Here is a 21504-nt window from a genome sequence, read left to right as displayed (position 1 = left end):
GGTAAGGGGATGGATGTCTTAAGCACCCCCTTGTGCCAGTGCACACAATGGGACCAGATCTGGCCCACATTAAAGATCCCTGACTTTGACTTGGTCACATCCTACAGTTTCAGAGTTGCATGGAGTTAGACCAAAGATCTTTCATTAAAGTCAACAGGAGTCATTTAATTAAATCGTGTACAACTGAAAACTTAAACTGGAAATGATATCTCTAAGTCTGACACACCAATCTGAAACTTACTAATGTCACGTTTCAAAGTGATAGCTGTGTTAGTCTGTATCAGCAAAAAGAATGAGGCATACTTGTGGCACCTTAGAGACTAACAAATTCATATGGGCATAAGCTTTTGTGGGCTAAAACCCACTTCATGAGATGCATCCAGTGGAAAATACAGTAGGAAGATATATATACATGGAGAACATGAAAAAATGGGTGTTGTCATACCAGCTACAATGAGACTAATCAGGTGTGTCAGGTAAGTGACAGGCAAATAGTGTCTAAAGACTTAGCACTGAGACTATGTTATGCCCTGTGTCTCAGGAATTTCCCAGGTGAAGTTTCCATAACACTCAAGTTAAGAGGAATGACTAAGAAAGAAAGTGAAAAAATAAAATAAAGACAAATACTAAGCACTACCTACTTACATATCAATAGCATAATGAACCTCAGAGTCATTTGACTGGCACATCAGAGAGGGAGAAACATAATTTAGAAGGTAAAAAAATCATTACACCAAGTAGCAACTGCTGGGATATATTTATTTTCAATTATTTTTTATGCACTAAATTCTATGGCATTGGAAATATGCTGTTTCAAATCCATAGGAGTACACAAGTATGGTCAGCAAAGGCACATCACTTGATCTCAGTCACTACAAAATTATAGGGAGATGTGGAGGTTCTAAACCAACAAAGATTTATAATACAAAACACTTGACTTACACAAAGAAACAAATGAAAAACAAATGCAGTTAATAGAACATAGCTTTAACTCTGCTCAGGAATTGGTTGCAGACAAAGACATTGAGGCTCATCACCCAAACAGAACTCCCAAATGCTAATTTCAATCCAGTAAACCAAGGTAACCATAGAGATTTGGCATCTACTCTGGACTCCTACCACAGAATGAACAGTAGCCCAGAAAAATGAATTTCCTTAATTCATATATATAAATAATATATCAGAGGTGTTAATGAGTACCTTATGTCCAGAGTGCACAATCGGCACTGTCTTCAGACAGAGAACTCCGCCTTCTTATTAAATTGAAACGGAGAGGTCACATTATACAGAAGCGAATTAACAATCCATAAAACTACCTTATTACTGCGGAACACTAAGGGCTAGCCCAACCTACAAAGACATCCGTGTTTTTGTAACTATTTTAGGCACTCTCATTTGCCCAGGTTACAACACTGATATAACCAATATGTCAAACAGGTTTGTGAGTCTGAGCCTATCATGATACTTACCCATCGTTGTGTCAGTGCATTCTGGGAAAATCTGGTTAGTCATAACAGTGTCTCAGTAAAGGATACAGCACCTAAATGACAGGACTGCTATTATCAGCACCTGGAGCAATGTAAACCTACTGCAGGGAGAGCTGGGAAGCAAGAGGACTGGCTAAATCAGCTGACCCAGCACAGCTAAGAGGTACCTCAACAAAGCAAACTTCAGAGTTACAAGGCACTTACAAGATAACAGTCATATGCCAACTTAGGCAGTTGGCAAGAGCAAACCCATTAGCTGCCAGTTTTTAATCAAGTACTGGTATTAACCATGGTATGTGGGGATACAAATCATGTTTTTAAAGCAACCACAGAACTAATGAGCTATGAACTCAGTTAAAACTTTTAGAATAGAGAGGGCTTTCGAAGGTTGGAAATCAAAAAGACAGAGCTTTCTTCTTCCCAAATCCATTCTCAGAGAGTGACCACAAAAACAGCATTTTAAGAGAGGAAAGACAGGGGGAGAGATGGGGACGGGGAGCTCAATGGCCTAAGAGGAGACTAGAAGGAGTGAAAGACTAGGTTTAAATTCCTGGTAGGAATGGCATGTCTAATTGGGCTGCTAATGAGGGAAGCTACCCAAATAAAGTGGACCACCACCAGACGGCACTGATGGCAAGACCTATATAGCAATACTTCTTTGAAGAATATCCAGATTTTAACCAAAGGGATCATGGAATTTAGGCAAACACCAAATGAAATCCACTTTTCATATTCTACAGTAACATAGAACAATATACAGGTACACTGAAGAGAAAACCTCTTATTTGGAAGGTTAAACCTAGCTATTATGTTGTAAGGTTAAACCCTCACCAATTACACCTCTACCCCGATATAATGCAACCTGATATAACACAAATTCGGATATAACGTGGTAAAGCAGTGCTCTGGGGGGGGCGGGGCTGTGCACTCCGGCGGATCAAAGCAAGTTCGATATAACGCTGTTTCACCTATAACGCAGTAAGATTTCTTGACTCCTTAGGACGGCGTTATATCGGGGTAGAGGTGTATTTCATTTTCAGATTGAAAACTGGGGCAGAGGCCAAAACGTGTTTACGGAACACTATACAGTATGTACAAAACAGTATGTATACAGTATACAGTATGTACAAAACAGGCCTACTTGGAGTAAGTGGAGGTAAGAATTATGGTTTTAAGATCTCTTTAATGTATAACTCTCAACTAGAACAGCAATATTTTAACACACAGGGGAAGGGAAAGGATCTGTCTAATGTTCCTTGTGATAGTGTCTTGCAACAGATGAAAGACAGTGTTTGAATTTGGGACAGGAAAAGAACTGAGAACATGAACTTGAATAACTGTTCAAATTCAAGTTTCTGATCTATATCTCCAAAGCTCTCAGGTCTGGCTCATGTTAAGTGCTGGACCACCGCATTCTATGAGACTGTATGTGTTGAATTCCAGTTCAGGAGACAAAACAGTTTCAACAATTGGCTCACCACAACTATAGAACACTTTGCCAGAAATAATTAGAACAGACATGAACGTCAGGCCCTTTGGAACAGAATGTATCTTTTTGTGCTCACTTTAATAGATATGCAAGGTGCTCAGATACCACAATAACGGCTATGATATAAGAACACAGATGGATGGCCCAACAGACAGACAGATAGCTGCACCCTTCAGGCAGGCTATTGTGAAATGCCCAGATACTAGAAATGGTACAAAAAAGGATTTTTCAAACTAAATATTTGATAAATTTAGGCTTTTGGGGGGGCATGGGGTGAAGGTGGTGAGATGAGGGGGTTCTGAATAATTCCTGACCTGATATCTCTGATATCTGATTTGGACAAATCCTCTTTAGACCTTGAGTGCTTCACAAACCATTCACTACAACTTCTGCATTATTCTTTATTCACAATTCACAGTGTGTGATTAGTTATATGATATTGTTTCTGCTTCCTTATTCGATGACAAACTTTTCATCAGGAAAATAATGAATGATTAATAGCAAATTATAAATTTCTGGTATGAATTTGTTAAACTTCCAGGGTTCACAAATATTTCCAGATATACTCGTCCTTGTCTGAGTAACACATGGTCTGAATAACAACAAAATTAATTAGAGTAATCCATCCACAAATAGATTTTCGCTTTATTCATTATTTAACTGCCGTACTTGATCCTCTGGTGATAGGCACATTAGAAATACGATAGTTTAGATACCCATGTTGTGAGTATGACCTGGGTTTCTTTGATTTTATTAGTGTCTTCTGGGACTAAACACACTTTCCCACAGCTGTTCTGTACTTGTCCACTACTAGACTGATATGGTGAGAAAAGGTCAATATCTGTCTAATTGCTCTCTGTACTTCCCACAGGGATGATATCTGGGCACATGTTCTGATCAGATAAAATATAATAATAATAATAATAATAATAATAATAATAATAATAGCTTGCACTTCTAACGACCTTCTGTCAGAGGATCAAGATATTTTAGAGACAGATAGTTAACAATTCACTTATCTTTTAAAGATGGGGAGCTAAGGAACAGGGAGCTTAAATGATTTAATCGGTCACAGAAAGTCTGTGTCAGAGTTGGAAACAGAACTCAGTAGCATTATTGTAAAGATAACAGAAGACTAAATCAAAGATTTCTCCCCATTTCGCTCCCCTTCTCCTAGAGAAGACATATATTCAGGGTGTTTGAGACAGCCTCATTCACTGGTAAGAGTTAAGGGAATACTTTGGGGATTACCTTTGTACAATTTAATATGTTTCAGTCAGTTAATAAAAGCAGGATTACTGCAAATCATTCTACAGTTAGGTACAATTGGGTTACATGGAAGCCAGGCTGGGACATATCTTTGATACTGAAACTTTTGTAACAATAATTATGCCCAACACTTACAGTTTACAGAAATTAACTATCAGATAATTAATCCTGACCTCCTAATCTCCTATGAGATATATACACTGGTACTTTTACATCCAGTTTACAAATGAGGAAACTTGGAAACAGAGGCTAAGTGCCTTGCACAATGCCAAACAAGTAGTTAGTAGTGGAGTCAGAATTAGAATCCATGTAGCAGGACTTCCTAACTGCCAGTCCTGTGGTATAACTACCACAAAACTCTGTCTCACTAATGAGACTGTCTCTGTCTGTTCTACTTATCACTCAAATGATAGTGGCAAGTAACCCACAAGGGTGGGTTCCAGAAGGGTGCAATGGTGTTGCAGACATCATATTGATTACACAGGGTCATATATCAAATATAACATATTCTAATCTACAAGCTGATTAGTTAATTTATCTTTACAGTGCATGTTTATATATATAAATAAATATATATATAAACAAATATATATAATATAAACAAATTAACAACATGCCTTCGGAAATGATGAAAACTGAGTTCCTTTCCATGTATTACAATGTGCTCAGTGTGGTTACAATGATATGGGCAGAAACTATCCTATTTCATATCTCCTGCTAATTACAGACAGTGGGATTAATTTATAATGGTACCTTGGTACAGGTTCTCTTCTTGCACAATTCTGATGGCATAAGGGTCACATAAGGGCACACAGAGATGGGTATGGGGCATGACAAAGAAATTCTCCACTATAGCAATCCTCCACTGACATAAGGTCCATTAAATTACCCTACTGCAGTAACAGATCTCAGAGCTGCCTACTCAGTGTTATGCATCATCAGCACTGGGCTGGCTCAGAGAATCAGGGAGCTGGAACTGGCACCCCGTGCCCTCCTGCTCTGTCACAGAAGAAAATCAGCCCCAGTGTCTCAGAATCAGAAGCACGAAATTAGCCTCAGAAGTGATGGGATTTCCAGATTGCAAATGATGTATTTATAATGTAAGGGTAACTGTTAGGCTCTCAGTGTTATGAACATTCTGTTTTCATTTTTACAAATATACTTTTATTTTCATTTTTCAGCTATAAAAAATGTAGTTTGTGGTAACACATGACATGAGCAAAGCTACTTCTGGATACAAGCTCATTTCAACTCACAAGTGCCAGTTTGACTTTTTGGGTGCTATAATATAACTGATTCCTATCCTTGAGGTCTTCTGCCATCCCCTATGCCACATTAGTTCTTATCAGTCTCTCTTGCAGCATTACTGAAGGATGGTGATCTCTCTTTGCCCACAACTCTGTACCCAACCAGTTACCCACTTCCTGAAGGTCAGAATTCAATTTCTCTCATCCAATACCATATGATTAATCACTTCAGTCTTTTGTTCAACTTCACAAACTCCCAATAAACTTATATGTAAGGCATTTTAGGTCACGTTTCTTGGTAGATTAGGCTGGGGCTGAGAGATCAGGATTGAGGTTTATTATTATTTAATATATTCATTGCAGAGACCAGATGCCCCAAGCAGAATCAGGGCTCCATCATGCTAGGCACTGTACACACACACACACACACACACACACACACACACGGCCCTGAGAAATGAATGGGCAGATCCGTGCATCCACCTGCTACCCCACTGACTTCATATAATTGTACATAACCCAGAGGAATCTACTATTTTACTACTACTATTTTTAGCAAAACAGAAGTAAAATAGATAATCTGATTATATAACTATAAATCACCAGTGATAAAATCAGTGCACTATTTTAAAATATAACTGGGTACAAAGAGGAGGAAGGCTATTTATTAGATTGATAAAAGTAGCTTTTAATAGTAAGGGCCAAACCATGACCCAGCCTATGCACCCGTGTTAGCCCATGAGGACGGGAAAGACCATCCCTGCTTAACCCATGTGTGGTATTCCTGAACCTTGAGTCTGAATCTCTAGGGGTAAGCATGTGTTGCAAGCCCATTACTTCCCCAGAGCATGAGGGATGAGAGAGGTGGAGAATGGACCAGCTCCTCCGGTCAGTGTGAGTTAATGGTACTACTCTGGCCACTGGTATGTGACAGCAGCAGATTGCTCTGCATGTGGAGCAAGGAGGAACTAAGGAAAGAACCTACAGTTCTGATGCACAATTACTTCTCTGTGCTGTTGTTCCTTGGGTGCTACACCTATACACTGCCCCCCTACAGAGCAGACTACACATACAGAATTTATGTTTTTTAAACTAAAATAAATGTGTATCTGTAAAACATGTCAAATAAATTAGAAATAATCCCATAAACAAATCAAAATATATAACATGTTTGAGAAATACTTCTGTTACTTTACTGCTATTTAATAATTGTTAACCCAACTATTAAAATTGTATCTTTTTACAGGTCTTGGGGATGGAAAAGCCCTCAAATCAACCATTTTAATATGATGTTTATGGCATTATTCATCACCCTGAAAATAATCTCCCACCTGAAGAATACTGCAGAGAAGTAAAATTGATTTCTTTCTTTTGATAAATACAAGTAAAGCTATATTCCTCCAATTTCAGGAACATTTATTATAGCACAGCAATTTTACTGCTCTCCTTCAGTATCTGTCAACATTTCCACATAAACATGGCTGAGGGAAGTTCACACTGGGGCAAAATTTAAATTCTCAGCATAAAAGTAATATAAATAAAAATAGGAAAATTGGGTGTTGCCTTTTAACATGATAGACATTCAGAAGAGGCAAGTTTCAAATGCTTTTTGAGCACTACAAATTTTAACATCCTTGGCTTTTTATTTTTGCAACTGAAATTTTGCAGTTCATTAGTTTTTAATGTGGATAAATGCCCATGGGCACTCTGATAAGATAATATAAGCAATGCATTTTAACAATAGCAATTGCAGGTGTATAGCTTCTTGCAACAAACATCTCTAATATTTCTCAGGTTTCTGCTTTATCCCTGGCAATTCAATTAATACTACATGGTAACAGGCCTGAAGGATCTGCCATGTTCCATTGTGCAAAAACCATTTTAGAGAATCTCTGCTTACTGCTGATTGACACATAGCTATTACTGTAAGCTAAATAGAGATAATTCATAAATAGGTTTACATAAAAGAATTACAACTCTTAGAAAGATTATCGTGTAAAAAAGTGGCAATGATTTAAATTGAAAAAAAAAACAAAATATTCAAAGAAATAAAAAAAATAAAATAGACCAGTTTTGTTGCAAGGGTTCTATTGTCATTTTCTAGGGTGACTAGATGTCCTGATAAAATCGGGACTGTCCCGATACTTGACTCTTTGTCCCGTCTCCCGACCTATGTACAATCGGGATGCCATTTGTCCTGATATTATAAGGTTGCCAGTCTTCTGGTTGGCGCAGGGCTGGTACATTCCCTACCTGGTTCCGCGCATCTCTCCAGAAGTGGTGACATTTCCCTCCTGGCCCTAGATGCAGGGACGGCCAAATGGGCTCTGCGTGCTGCCCCCGCCATGACCACCTGCTTCGCAGCTCCTATTGGCCAGGAACTGCAGCCAATGGGAGTTGCGGTGGCAGTGCCTGCAAGAGAGGCAGCGCGCACAGCCGCCTGGCCATGCCTCTCCCTAGGACCAGAGGGAGATGTCACCACTTCTAGGGAGCCGCCTGAGCCCACACCCCCTCCTGCAACCAAACACCCTCCCAGAGACAGCACCACGAACTCCCTCCCATGCCCCAACCCCTTGCCCCAGCTCTGAAAGAAACCCAAAACCCTTGTGGCTGGAGCTGGGGCCGTGTGTGCCCCCAACCCATGGCGTGTGGCAGGGGCCAGGGCCAGGGCCGTGCGCCCCCAACCCATGGCTTGCAGCAGGACTGCAGCCAGGGGCTGCTGTTGGGGCCATACGCCCCCAACCTACAGCAGGGGCCTTACCCGGGGCTGTGTGCTCCCAACATGCAAATTCCTTGGGTTATGCACCTCCCTCCCCCATGCCTCCAGTGGGGGCTGCGAGCCTGTGGCTGCCCTCCCTCTCCATGTGTCCCGATATTCTAGTCTTGCCATCTGGTCACCCTAGTGTCTGCTGGTAAAAGTCAGGTTCTTGGCTTCTCCTGGCTGAAAGTGTGCACGAGGACAGGGTGCACAAGCATAAGCTGCCCATAATGCAAGCTCTGCCAGGAAACAAGAGTTTGCTGGCAGGTCCCACAGTGAGCAGGGAAACAGCATGTAAGAGATGAGCTCATCCACTGCATATCCCTGGGTAGTCTCCCCCAGTACAACTCCTAAGTAGCCCTCTGCCTCAGTTTAAAGCAGCCTTCGCCTGATGTAGGCAGAACCCATGCCCATCTTTCCCCAGAATGAATCCGTGTTCAGGTCCTGCTTAAGTCACTCTGTTTATCTTGAGTATAATGTTTGATATTGTGTTATTTCAAAAACTCTAAGAAAACTGGGTGATCTTAAATCTCATAAGAGCTGCAATACAGGCACAACAGCATATATTGTATATGCAGTTTCAACCCTGTCACTGAATATCCTGACTTTTGTCCAGTTAAAACAGCTGCTTAATGTTATCTTTAGATAATGTTTTGTGAGAATATACATATCTGTACAGTTACTTGAAGTTAAGAATCGTCACAAATACAGGAGACTATCAAGACAAACATTTGTTTTGTTCTTTAGTCCTCCTGTGGTGGTTACTTACACAACTATTGACAGGTTTGAGATTACCATGCTGGAATCTGTTTTCATGTGACAGCCGCAGTGCAGATACTTGTCGATATACTGGTGCTGAATGTTAATCACTGCTACAGTCTAGAAACAATTGCCAGCTACGTCACTTATCACCAGAATGAACAGCAAAGCCTTGACTTAATTGCCTTATCATGTGCCACACGCTTCCTGCTGAAATGGAGAGACAGCACTAAGAAATACTGCGGGGGACAAAATAAACTAATAAGAATGTTCAAAATTAATGATAAATACAGCTCAAGGCATCAGTTTTGGTTCTCATATCTTTCTCCATATACACCTTTTTAAATACTGTCCAAAAGAGATTCTGATTATTTGTATAAGAACTAAATAGCAAAACAGGTTATGAATAAAATATATTTAACAATGTAATGTGAAGTGTGGACAGGACACAGAAACATAGATATTTGTCCTCTGGTTTGAATATTCAATACAGCACTTGATTTTATTAGAAAAATCTTCCACACAGATCAACTTTTCTAGAAGATCAGCAAAACATTTTTAATAGGTAAACACAAATTTATTTTTGGTATACTGATACGCTAAGCTAAATCTTGGATAGTTCCAACTTCAAGAAACAGATCCAAAGCAGGTACATCTCTGATGCTATTCAATCAACATGCACAAAAACATGTTTCCCGTTAAATAAACACTCTTTTTTTGCCCTGCAAACAATGAATGCTTAGCCTTACAACAATCATCAGGTAGCCTCTTAGATAGATAGATAGATAGATAGATAGATAGATAGATAGATAGATAGATAGATAGATAGATAGATAGATAGATAGATAGATAGAAAGAAAGAAAAAAAGGCAATGAGACAATTAAAATAGCATAATAATTAGTTGTTTGCTCAATATTTTAAAGTATATGTAAGTCTAACATTCAGATACAGAAAGAAGAAATGCTGAACACGGTGTTCATAAAGAAGTCTTACTAGCTCTTTGTTTTTTAACCGATGAGGAAGTCAAATAATCACTGCTGGAGTGGCAGGAGGCTATATAGAAGAGATTCAAATCAACCCGTGGGATAGTACCACATATAGTTCTCTGACCAAAGCTTCCTTCCTTCTATCTACAAAATTTCTCCCTGAAAATAAATTTCATCATGTTTTTGTGCCAGATGTCACTTTCAATAGATTCTCTTATAATGATCAAAATATTATATATATAATTTTAATGCACTGCTATATGCTGAACCTGGTTATTTACACAGCACACAAGTTCTAATGTAGTTATCACAAGTTATTCTAGCACTAATCATTCAGAGGCATCCGTGGGGAAAAAACAGCTTGCTGTCAAAAAAAAACCTTAAGATTTGAATAAAATTTGCATGAGATCTCAAGAGAAGCTGACATAAATAAACTAAGTATGTGTTAAAATTAACACATTGAATGTAAATATTAAAATACGTACAGGGTATTTTTTTGCCTCAACAGTTCACAGGTACTGTATATCTTAAAATCAGCCACTGAATAACAGTTATGCCTGAATCTGGATAGTATGAAGGTCAGTAAGTAACTTGGAACTTTACATAAAGGAGTAAAGCAACAATATAAACGATATGATGATTATGTGACAATGAACTGCACATATTACCCAGTTCAAAAAAAAATAAACCAGTCTGATAACAAAATAATATTACAATATCTGCATTTTAAAAAATAAGAGCCAAATTAGAGTAATCAAACCTCAAATGAATGTGTAATTAAAAATGTTTTAAAATAGACAATTTTACTTTATTTTTCATCATTAAATTTTACCTCCAAATTAATTTATTTTACTACATAATCTGTTTAAATACTAATACCTCTACATTACATACAAGTCACAATAAAAAACCAAAATTAAATATATACCATTCCTAATATCACATTCATTTATTTCAATATGGTTTCAGGGATAATTCCATTCTATTTTACAAGGGATCCAGAGACTACATATGTGTGTGTGTATATACATACACAAACATACACACACAGAGACAATTACTGTACTCATGATACACAAATACACACCCTGCAAATACACGTTAAAATAGTAAGATTAAAAAATAATAAAATTACTATTTTAGAGTCTATTTTACTATCAGAGATTTAAAAATTAAAAGTATATTTAGAGAAGAATGATTTTTCCATTTAATTTTCCAAGTTCTGAAAAGTGTTCTTTATGCAACAGTGTTAGATATCTATGATTATGGGTGTATATATGTGAATGAACGAATAAATCCTTAACCCACCATATCTTTTTCTCCAGTTTGCAAGCTGTCACCCGTGAAAAGTATGGTGTAGATGATAGGATGATACTGTACCTGATTGGCTCTGGAGGTGGTCATGGGATCAGATGGAGAGGACTTGGTGGTAGTTGGGGAAGATGGCAATGTCTGGGAACAAAGCAGTTCAGGAGCAAATCAACCTTTACAAGCCTTAGACTGAACAGTTAAAAAATAAACAAATAAAAGTAATGTAACCAGAAAAATAAAATTAAAATAAAGCATAAGACTAAAATCTTTCTCCTACTCATTGGAACTTAATGGAATTTAAGGTCAATTGAATAAATAAGTAATGCATGTAAATATGCATGCATATGTGTGTAAAAACAAATTCATGACTTGAAATCAAGATGGTGAACTCACATAAATACTAAAAGATATGCTGACCACATGAATATTTTCTTTTCTCGCTCCTCTTCTTGGGGTACATAAAAAGGATAAAGTAAATAAAAATTCCAGCAAGTTCAATGAGTACATTAAAACTTTCTAACAGCAAACAAAGCTAGTGCTGGGAAGAAGTAGTGAAGTTTACCTTGGCATAAAATTATTCACCTACTGTGTATGCTGACTACATCCAACAAACTGAATTTCATAAATTATTTGATCCATATCTTAAAACAATTAAAATCGCAGCTACTGAAGGTTTTTTAACAATAAAAGAAACTGCTAAAATATTCACTGAGTTTTTTCAATCAAGAGCCACGTGTGAAAAATGTAAACATCAATCTTATGATGGATGAACATGCAACTAACGGCATTGCAACAATTTACTATGATATATTTATTATTACTGTTCAAAGATCATTAACTTAATAAGGGCAAAGGTTAATAATGCAGCATCAGCCTGTGTTCAAAATTAACACAAAAAAGAATTAGAAGTCATATTTATTGATATGTTTTTTCCTAAATATACATTTACTTAACATTAATACTTGAACATATGTTATCAAAAAACACTGCTCTATTTAAAATGTACATGTTTAGATACATAACTCTCAAACATATCAGCTCCTACTACAGTAACTTATTTATATAAATGTAGTGAGAATGTCAGATTTCAGTTTTCAAGACATAATATACAATACTCATTCAAATCAGACTTCCTGGAACATCTTCACAATGTTCAAATATCTTAGAAAATATGAAAGTACACCAATATTACTGTGAGAAATAAGGACTTAAACACTGTAGAATAGTGTTGCCAACCCTCCAGGATTGTCCAGGAGTCTCCAGCAATTAAAGATTAACTTTTAATTAAAGATTATGTCATGTGATGAAATCTCCAGGAACATGTCCAACCAAAACTGACAACCTTAGTGCCTAATATTCTCATACAATTAATAACCAGAACTACTTAGAAATAAAGCAAAATTTGTAAACTTCCATAATTTTTGGTATTTGCATTAATTTATAGTCCTAAAAAGTATAACCCACATTTTTAAAAGTGTGTACATACTTTAGCACTAACAAAACCTCATAATGCATGTGAGCAAGTTGAGATTGTATGTATACAGAAAGTTATATGCAATGGTAGAATACTGCTTGCAGATAGATATGCATCAGGCATTTTGTGCATACGGTGTTAAATATTTGGGCCTATATGCAGAGCAGTGTGGAGCTCTTTATTTTACATGTTCAGAATATATTTGTAAATAAAGCCATAAGAAAAGCAATAGAAATTTTAATAAATAAACAGGCTTCTATTTCATACCTTCAACTCACTATAAACAAAAAATTTATCCTAAGCATCAGCTAGGGCTTTATCAAAAGGCTTCTAACATAGCACATTCTGCCACGTGCTCCCTCAAAAATAATAGGGCTCTGCTAAATTAAGTAAACCTGGAGAAACCAGGAAATATTGTAAAGAAAAACAGATCAATTATTAAGTATTCTCCCACATCTTTCTCTATAGTATATGGCTTTGTTTGTCCTATATCTTTGTTTGGGATAGAATTATTTTTAAAAGGAATTGTGGATTTTACCAGAGCTAACTGTGGTCAATTACACCAATGTAACCCTTCTGGTTTAATGAGATTGCGCAAGTGTAACTCAGGGCAAAATTTCATCCAAGTTGTAGATCATAATGTGCTCATTTTCATTGGTCTAGTTAAAAATCTACATTACTGCTGTGAAACAGGATGGGGGTGGGGAGTAAAGAAGCTGTAACTCATCCTGCCAAAAGTGTCCTGTACTAAACTGAATATTAAAGTTCTCAGCCTAAAACGTATTTAAAGAACAAAAAACATTTTACAGACATTTCAGAATTCAAGATGAGGATTAGACTTTTTGACTACCGGCATCAATTGTGATATTTCTGGCATCTGACGGTTTGTGTCACTGACATTAATTTGTGTGTGGTGTTTTGTTTTTTTTTATTTTCTAACACTAATTAATCAGAAGAAAAAAAGAGATTTGAAAACAGCTGTCTAACATACATGGAGAAAATTCAGCAAGTATAACTATTGCATTTATGTGGAAATAGGAACAATTTAATACCGGGAAATACTGTTTACCAGTAGTACAGGTTACACAAAACAGCTGGAATATACACAGTTCTTATTTAATAACAACATTCACCTTCCTGAAAGCAGAAAAATATGGCAGTGGAAAAAAAGGAATGCTAACATTTTATGTATTCTGTCTACTGAACCTACCAGAACATTCCCCATAATAGAAGCACTCAGTCCACTATTTTATTTTCTCAAAAACTTCTTTACAATACAATGAAAAGGGGTAAGAACAGTTGAATACAAAACAATTGTTAATAAACAAGCATCAAAATGAGCATAAACATTTTTCCATAAACACACACACACCAGTGACAAAATATTCAAAATTATGTATAGCAAATTGCTTTTCAAATCAAAGTGTTTTGTGTCTGAGGCAGGGGTTGTTTCTGTGGTTGCTGTCATAACCACTATTTTCTTTTTCATTGAATAGTACAGCAAATAATGCAAGAAACTAATGCATGTCCTCACAGAAACATGATTTCTTAAGTCGTGCAGCCTCCATCTTTGTCAAATATGTTTAATTAAAAAATGAGCCTGATTCTGTACCATTAAGATCCATGGGAGAGGGACTAGATTCTAAATTTGTACATTGTGCATATTTTGTAGCCATCTTCCCCATGCTCAACCCTCTTTAACTCCAGTTGTTTTTTCAGGTCACATATCCTTCAAGTGCAACATGGAGAAAAGGTCACTTACAAACTGGATAACACAGTTTAATAAAGATTTCACAGATGTGCATAATATATAATCAGATAGTATTTTTTTAGACATACAAACAAAACCTCTTTCATCACCATCAAAATAAAACAATATGATTCTCTTTAAATAACAAACATTATATGTATTTATGTGAACCATCTATTTATTTCCTAATGAACACAACTGTGAATAAGAATTTTCAGAAAGAAAGAGGCAAGTTGATGGGTTTTGTTTTTTGGGTTACTTTACAAATCATTTCCTTTCATATTATTGGAAACTATGTTTCATCGATATGTCTTGAAGTGCTTTACAAGAAATCTGTGAAACAGACGTTTAGACAGAATTGCTTATTAATGAAAGTTGGAAATAATTCAATTTTGAATTACTATATAGTGTAGAATAATTTTAAAAACTTAGTGAGGATTTTGCATTAGGCAAGCACTTGAATTTAGAAGTTATTAGGCTTCTGGAAATGAGAATTATAAAGTGATTAGAAATTATAAGATGATTTTACATTAAGGAGTCTCAATTTTCAAGACTGAAACATTCATACTATTACTGAAGCTCTCCAGTAATTAAAGGCTGCCCTCTAGCAAGGCTTAAGTAAGAGACCAGTCAGAATTTCTACACTACACCATTTTTAAGAGCTTATAAAATTTTGAAGCAAGCTAAAACTTCAACAACAATGTCCAAGCCAGAGTGAGTTTTTGTCTTTGTTCCCAAATTTTATGACCTTTCTTATAGTTTATGTTTACAGGTAATAGATATTTTTGTGCTCCTAGAACAGAGTGATTCCAAAAGTAAAAAAGGTTTACTGACCAACAGCCAGATTCTTCTGCCTGACACACAAGAGTGTGGAGCATTTAGGGAGCGTTTTCATCCTTAGCTGGCTCACACAGAATTGCACTTTGTTTTGAGATTTCTCTCTCTCTCGCCCTGTCTCTCCAGGTGCATAACATCCTCAAGTAGGTAGGAGGAAGACAGAGCGGTAACACACCTATACTTCACACCCTTGAGCAAGGAGTTGGCTGGCTACAGAAGCAGTGGGTGTTCAGGGAGGCCTTCTGAGACTTTTTCCTGAGGTAGGCAGTCTCCACAGTGCACCTAATGCTGAGCTGTGCCTAACTGCCACACTCTCATCCTAAATATTATTTAAAAAATAAGATTAAATATTTACCTGCCAGATCACGAGTATTCTACTGAGTGAGATAACTGTTCAGTACTTTAACTCTTAGTACCATACTAGATGGTTGTTTTGTTTTGTTTGTAATGAAGGATGAAGGGGGGGAAGGCAGAAAATAAAATAAAATACCACAGTTAAAACAATGGTAAAGCCATGACAACACCACAAAGAAACAGGACATTCAAATTTAAAGTTGAAATTCCATGCAGTTTACCACTTTGTAGTTGGCTATGGCAGGGCTTGCCAAAAAATAGTGATCCTGCATAACACAAGCTTAAAGACAGAATGAGTTTCAGCCTTTTTTTAAAGTCCACACTTTTAAGCATCATTAAAATAATGTGAACATACTTCCTATGGTTTAATTTTAAATTGCTTAAGTCAACAGGTCTGTTTTTACACTTCTTTACTATCACTTTGAATTCCATTGCTGATGAAAATTAAGGGCAGAATAGCTTGAGCAACTAAAGCCAGGCCAGGGACAAATCTGCAGTGCAAGATTCCACCACATTACTGTGCTGGAGGACCTGAAGGACTGGCTTAGTACGTTTTCTACAGTGCCAGAAGCGGTATCCCCTGCAACTGCTCACTTTGCCGTTTATTATTTTTTAAATCTATTACAAACTCTTAACAGGTGACTCTAGTGAGGCAACATAATAATCATGAAGTATCTTTAAAAAATAGGGTCTGTTATGTAAATACATAACTATAGATTTTTAAAAGCTTGTTTTGATTAAGCAATAATTAATATTAGCTAGTTAATCACAGTCCAGAGCATAGAGAAGTTATTTTGTTGATATTACAGTTTGAAGATCTGACTTCCCACTGCATTGTACCTTGCACCTAAGCAAAGTGGGTGTAAAGCACTTGTGGTAGTGTTTTACCACCCACTTTGCACTCAATCTGCACTAATGTAAATAACTATGCTGGGTGCAAGGTAAGGGAGAAAGAGGACCAAAGTTATTATATGCAGACAGACATTTATGAAAGGTTTTAAAATGCTGTCTTATCCTTGACTTTCACTTTACATGGCCAAAATGAGGATTAGTAGCTCTTGGAAGGGTTTATGGTCCCCCATGAGAGCCTGTTCACAAAACAAGAGAAAGTCCTGCTCTGGTATGTTATCTGAAAAAGAGCATCTCATGAGCCCTTTGGGAATGAAAAGGGGCTGGGAGCATAACTTTGCAGTACAGGGCTTGGGGGAAGAGGGAAAAGAGGATAAAGGAAAAAGGCAGGAGTTAGCATTCCCCTCCTGCGCCTGCCCCACAACCTGTTATAATAATGGAGGAAAATTGTAAGATCTAGCCCCCCTTCCTCACCCATGTCCCCCCTTTATATACCAATAAAACAGAGTAAGGCCATGTCTATATGTGCCACGCTGCAGTGGCTCAGTTGTACCAATACAGCTGCGCTGCTGCAGTGTCTGGTGAAGATGCTTTAAGACGATGGGAGAGAGCTCTCCCGTTGGCATAATAAAACCACCTCCACGAGCAGCAGAAGCTATGTCAGAAGAAGCAGCTCTTCTGTCACCACAGCATGTGCACACGAGTGCTCATGTCAGTGTAATTCATGTCATTCAGAAGGGTGTTTTTTTCACACTCGTGAGTGACAAGTTATACCAGCTTAGGCCTAAGTGAGCAGGAGGACACTCAAATAAGAGGCATATAAAAACATGGGATGAGATTTTATGATGTGTCTGCTTAAGTAACCATTTCTTGACACTAATGTTCTCGACAGCTTTCGCCAGGTACCTAATCTTGTAATAACAACAAAAGTAAATCTTTTAAAAGGAAAATCATTGAGTGTGTAGTGGGGACCAACACCGGTTGCATCTGGCATCTTCTAATTTTGAGACTGTCAGCAAGTCAGGTTTCAAATCTAGATATGGCATAGAAATGCTATTAGCCTCAACAGTCAATGATCTTCTCAGAGCAATGAACAAAGATCAGATGTGCTTTCAAATACTGCTAGATCTGGCAAGGGTTGGAAGCACAGCTTTAAAGTCAGTCTATTCATACAGACAGATCCAAGAGGATGGTAGATCGTTGACTCCTCTTCCTCCTTAAGGCATTTCAGCTGTGAAGTCACACAAGGCCAATCCTGTCACCCTTCCTGTTCAGAGATTATGAGAAGCTATAGACAGATCTTGAGATGGGGTTGCCTGCAATCATCAATGCTGCATATAGATTGTCTTGGATGGTTTAGATAGAACAAATCCTGTATCTTGGCATGACTACATGCCCCTTGTGGTCATAGGTGCCAACTCTGTGGGTGCTCGGCACCCATCAGCAGCCCTGTGAGGCATCTCCTCCCTCTTCCTCCCCGTGCTCCCACTTGCCATGATCAGCTGTTGAGCAGTTTGCAGGAGGTGCTGGGGTAGAGGGGGAGAACTGGGGGCAAGAAGAGGTGGGGGGAAGAGCCAGAACAGGGCATGGGTGGGAAGAGGTGGGGCAGGGACAGGAAGAGGCTGGGCAGGTGAGGGCTTAGGGGAAGGGGTGGAGTGGGGGCAGGGCCTGGGACGGAGCTGGGATCGAGCACCCCCGGGAACTGGGGAAGTCAGTGCCTCTGCTTGAGGTCCCCTCTAGCCCTATCGTTCTCTGAAAACATTTAGCTCTATGTTTATATTTCTCATTTGACCAAGATGGAACTATTTCCTTACAGTCTCATGGTCTGCAGATATGGGGACCTGGGTGACAGCCAGTTGGCTGAAGATCTATATGGATAATGAAGGAAGTGATGCTGATTGATGGGGAGAATCTTTTTAAGAAATATGCAATGTCTACAATTACTCTATGATTTGAAGGACTCTGCCCAGATATTATCAAAATGGCTCTTCCTGGACTTAGGTTGACATTTTCAAACCTGGGTGCATAAAGTCAGGCTCCTAAATCCATATTTAGGCACCAAAACAAAAGTAGCCTTCTTTTCAAAAGATGAAGAACCCTAGTATCTCCCATTGACTTAAGTTTTATTTAGGGACATAAATATGTATTTAAGAGCCTGAGTTCAGGCATTCAGTTTTAAACATGCTGGTAAAGACTCTGGGGCAAAGGTTTTCAAAAATAGGAGCCTAAAGTTTAGCACCCAAAATTAGGCCGCTAAACAAGATCCCTTTTTCAAATGGGTTGAATATTCAGTAGCTGCCATTGTAAATACTGAATTAATTTTAGGGTCCTATATTTTTAACAACTTGGCCTGGATTTCCCGATAACAAGAGAAACTTGAAATACCTTTTTTCATCTTTGGCTGGCCAAAAGACTTCATTCTTCCCTCCTTTATTCAGAATCTACAACTGCCATCAGTAATTGTATTGCCTCCTGGATAAGCTACAGCAACACTTTCTACATGGAAATAACTGTGAAAGCTGCTTGGAAGGTTCAGCAAGTGCAGAAAGCAACCGTACATCTTCTGAACAAGGTGGACTGGCAAGAACATATCACACCAATCTTCAGACTCTACAAAAGATGTCAGTCAATTTTCAGGTGAAATTCAAGATTTTCAATACGATCTACAAAACTCTAAACAGCTTAGAGTCCAACTACTCAAGGGAACTCCACTCTTAACCCAGCACACCTCCTGCAATTTGTTTGAAAACTTGAGCAAACAGTGAGGCTTGAGAGTGCGGAGACAGGCTACATTCAGAAAACAATATTGGGTGTGTGGTTTTTTTATTCAAGTGTTTTTCTAACTCTCAACTCTAATCCAAAGCATTAAGTCTACAGACTTTTCTTCATCCCTGCCCTGTATAAGCAGGTTCCACTGTAGTGGGGAGTGGCGGTTTTCTGGGATATTTAGGGCAGCAATATGATCAATATGATCATGATGTTTAGATAGACAGAAGAAACTTCTCTCTGAATGCCCATTCATTTAATTTTCTCTCTCCTCCTCCAGAAGAAACACACCAAACAAATTATAAATTTAAAGTTACTTAAGTCATTGTGTTTGAGCCTTCTTAGTGGATATGTTTTTCTCAGTTTCAAATATTCTTGGAAAATGTGACTCAATAAAAGAAGGCTGTTGGATCTTTATACCTTGTATGTGACTGCCTTACAGTTACACAAAACGTACTAATACTTGAAGATAAGCCAATACAAGCTTTATGCAAGAATGATAAAAATTGCATAGATTAAAATAGCTGAAAATACTCACAACAAAAGATCTTTACATTTGCAAGTATCAGCTTCATGATATAGGTCTTTTAAATGTACATAATATGACTCAAACTATAAATTAAAAATAATTTGTTTTGAAACACAAGAGTGAGGAAATTTGTTGGGTCCATTTTTCCTGAACTGTAATAAATCTTAATGATTTACAGAGAGGCCCATATTTTAAATCTCAAATAAAACAGAAAAATGTGTTCCCTGAAACAATAAAGAAAAGAAGCATATGAAGGATACATATCATATAATGGTGTTTGAATTTATAAGATATTATGTATAAATATTGATGAGGAAAAACTGAATATAGAACAGAACTATAAGCAAAGGGAGATCAGAAAATTCATAGAGAAAAATAAAACCACTGACATTCCCCTAAAATACATTTAATGCAAATCCTTTACATATTAAACATTTAAGGCTTTTTATAAAAGAAGTTAACTCTAAGCAGCTGATGTGCCTCTGTTTTCCCAACCAAAAACTCACTTGTTTGATGCGGTCTGGATTAACAGTGGTCTGGGGCTGCAGAATGCTGACTGGTTCTGTCTTGGCCACATTTTGAGGCATTTCACGAATCTTTTCAGCAATGAAGCCATGAACTGCATTCAGCGCTTCAACTGTTCCCTGGATCAAACACACTCGCTCTGTAGTACCTGTACAGAGAAGACCCTTATTTAGATAAATTCTTAGCTTAGGCACTTGCTCACTGACTCATCAACACCTCAAAAAAACCCTATTTTGAATTATTACTGAATACTGAGAACTAATTATTATGAGGTAACATTTAAAAATTCCCTTACCTGCCTGCCTCAGTAAGTGTACATATGGAAAGATAATTTCAAATGGTAACATTGTAATTATTGGCCAAGATGATCTGAAAATTATTTTGGATAGCTTCTATTTATATTACTCTTATATCTATGTAACACGCTAGCCAATACTGGCTAGGTCCTTGCCCAAATACGGCTTAGACAGAACTATAGTTACTTGTAAATTGAAAAAAAACCAACTGTGCATACAGTATTGTAAGTAAAAATTAAAGAAACAATGTCTCAGTTTAGATGGAAAAGAAGAGCAAGAATGAGACAACTGAACTGGATTCACAGCATTTGCCATGCAGGCCTGGTGTTGTGTTATGCTAAAATATGCTATTAAAATGTAACTATTACAAGCATTAATATAACCACGTGCAAAACTAAAGATCAACATTTAAAATATTTCTATGATCAGTAACCTGGATAGAAAATATATTCGTTTAGCCCAGCAGTTTTAAACCTTTTCAGAGTGTGGACTGCAACTCAACATGGAGATTATTTTCAAGACCAATTTCTCTTTCATTCTTCACTATCCAGTCCACTTTCCATCCCACCCATGTCATACAATATCTCTGTAACAACTACAACAATTTCTTACTACATACACAAAAACAACATAAGGAAAATAGTTAATGTAATTTCAGCTGTCTTCTAACGTGTTTTAGCAGCTGGAAACAATAAAAGCCAGCATCATATAATTATCCAGCTCACTACAGACCACAAGTTTGAGTTCTTCTGGCTTAGATGGCTGATGTTGAACTTGCTATATTCGAAATCTGGACTCCAGAATGACACTTGTGCTC

General features: G+C 37.5%; 1 protein-coding gene across 3 annotated transcripts in view; it reads right to left on the bottom strand.

The window, feature by feature from the left end:
* Positions 1–21504, bottom strand: part of NOVA1 (NOVA alternative splicing regulator 1) — a 244949-nt gene that overhangs the window by 26552 nt on the left and 196893 nt on the right. For 2 of the 3 annotated variants that reach the window (XM_030559359.1, XM_030559361.1), the window contains exons 3-4: positions 20373–20539; positions 11377–11448 (exon numbers count right to left, since the gene is read on the bottom strand). In XM_030559359.1, the coding sequence (XP_030415219.1) occupies positions 11377–11448; positions 20373–20539 (239 nt within the window). The remainder of the gene's footprint in view (positions 1–11376; positions 11449–20372; positions 20540–21504) is intronic. The other variant, XM_030559360.1, reaches the window with a different exon arrangement.

This window comes from Gopherus evgoodei, chromosome 4 (genome assembly GCF_007399415.2).
Source record: "Gopherus evgoodei ecotype Sinaloan lineage chromosome 4, rGopEvg1_v1.p, whole genome shotgun sequence".
Taxonomy (NCBI): Eukaryota; Metazoa; Chordata; order Testudines; family Testudinidae; genus Gopherus; species Gopherus evgoodei.
Note: the sequence above shows the minus strand (reverse complement) of the source record. Positions and strands in the feature narration are given on the sequence as shown.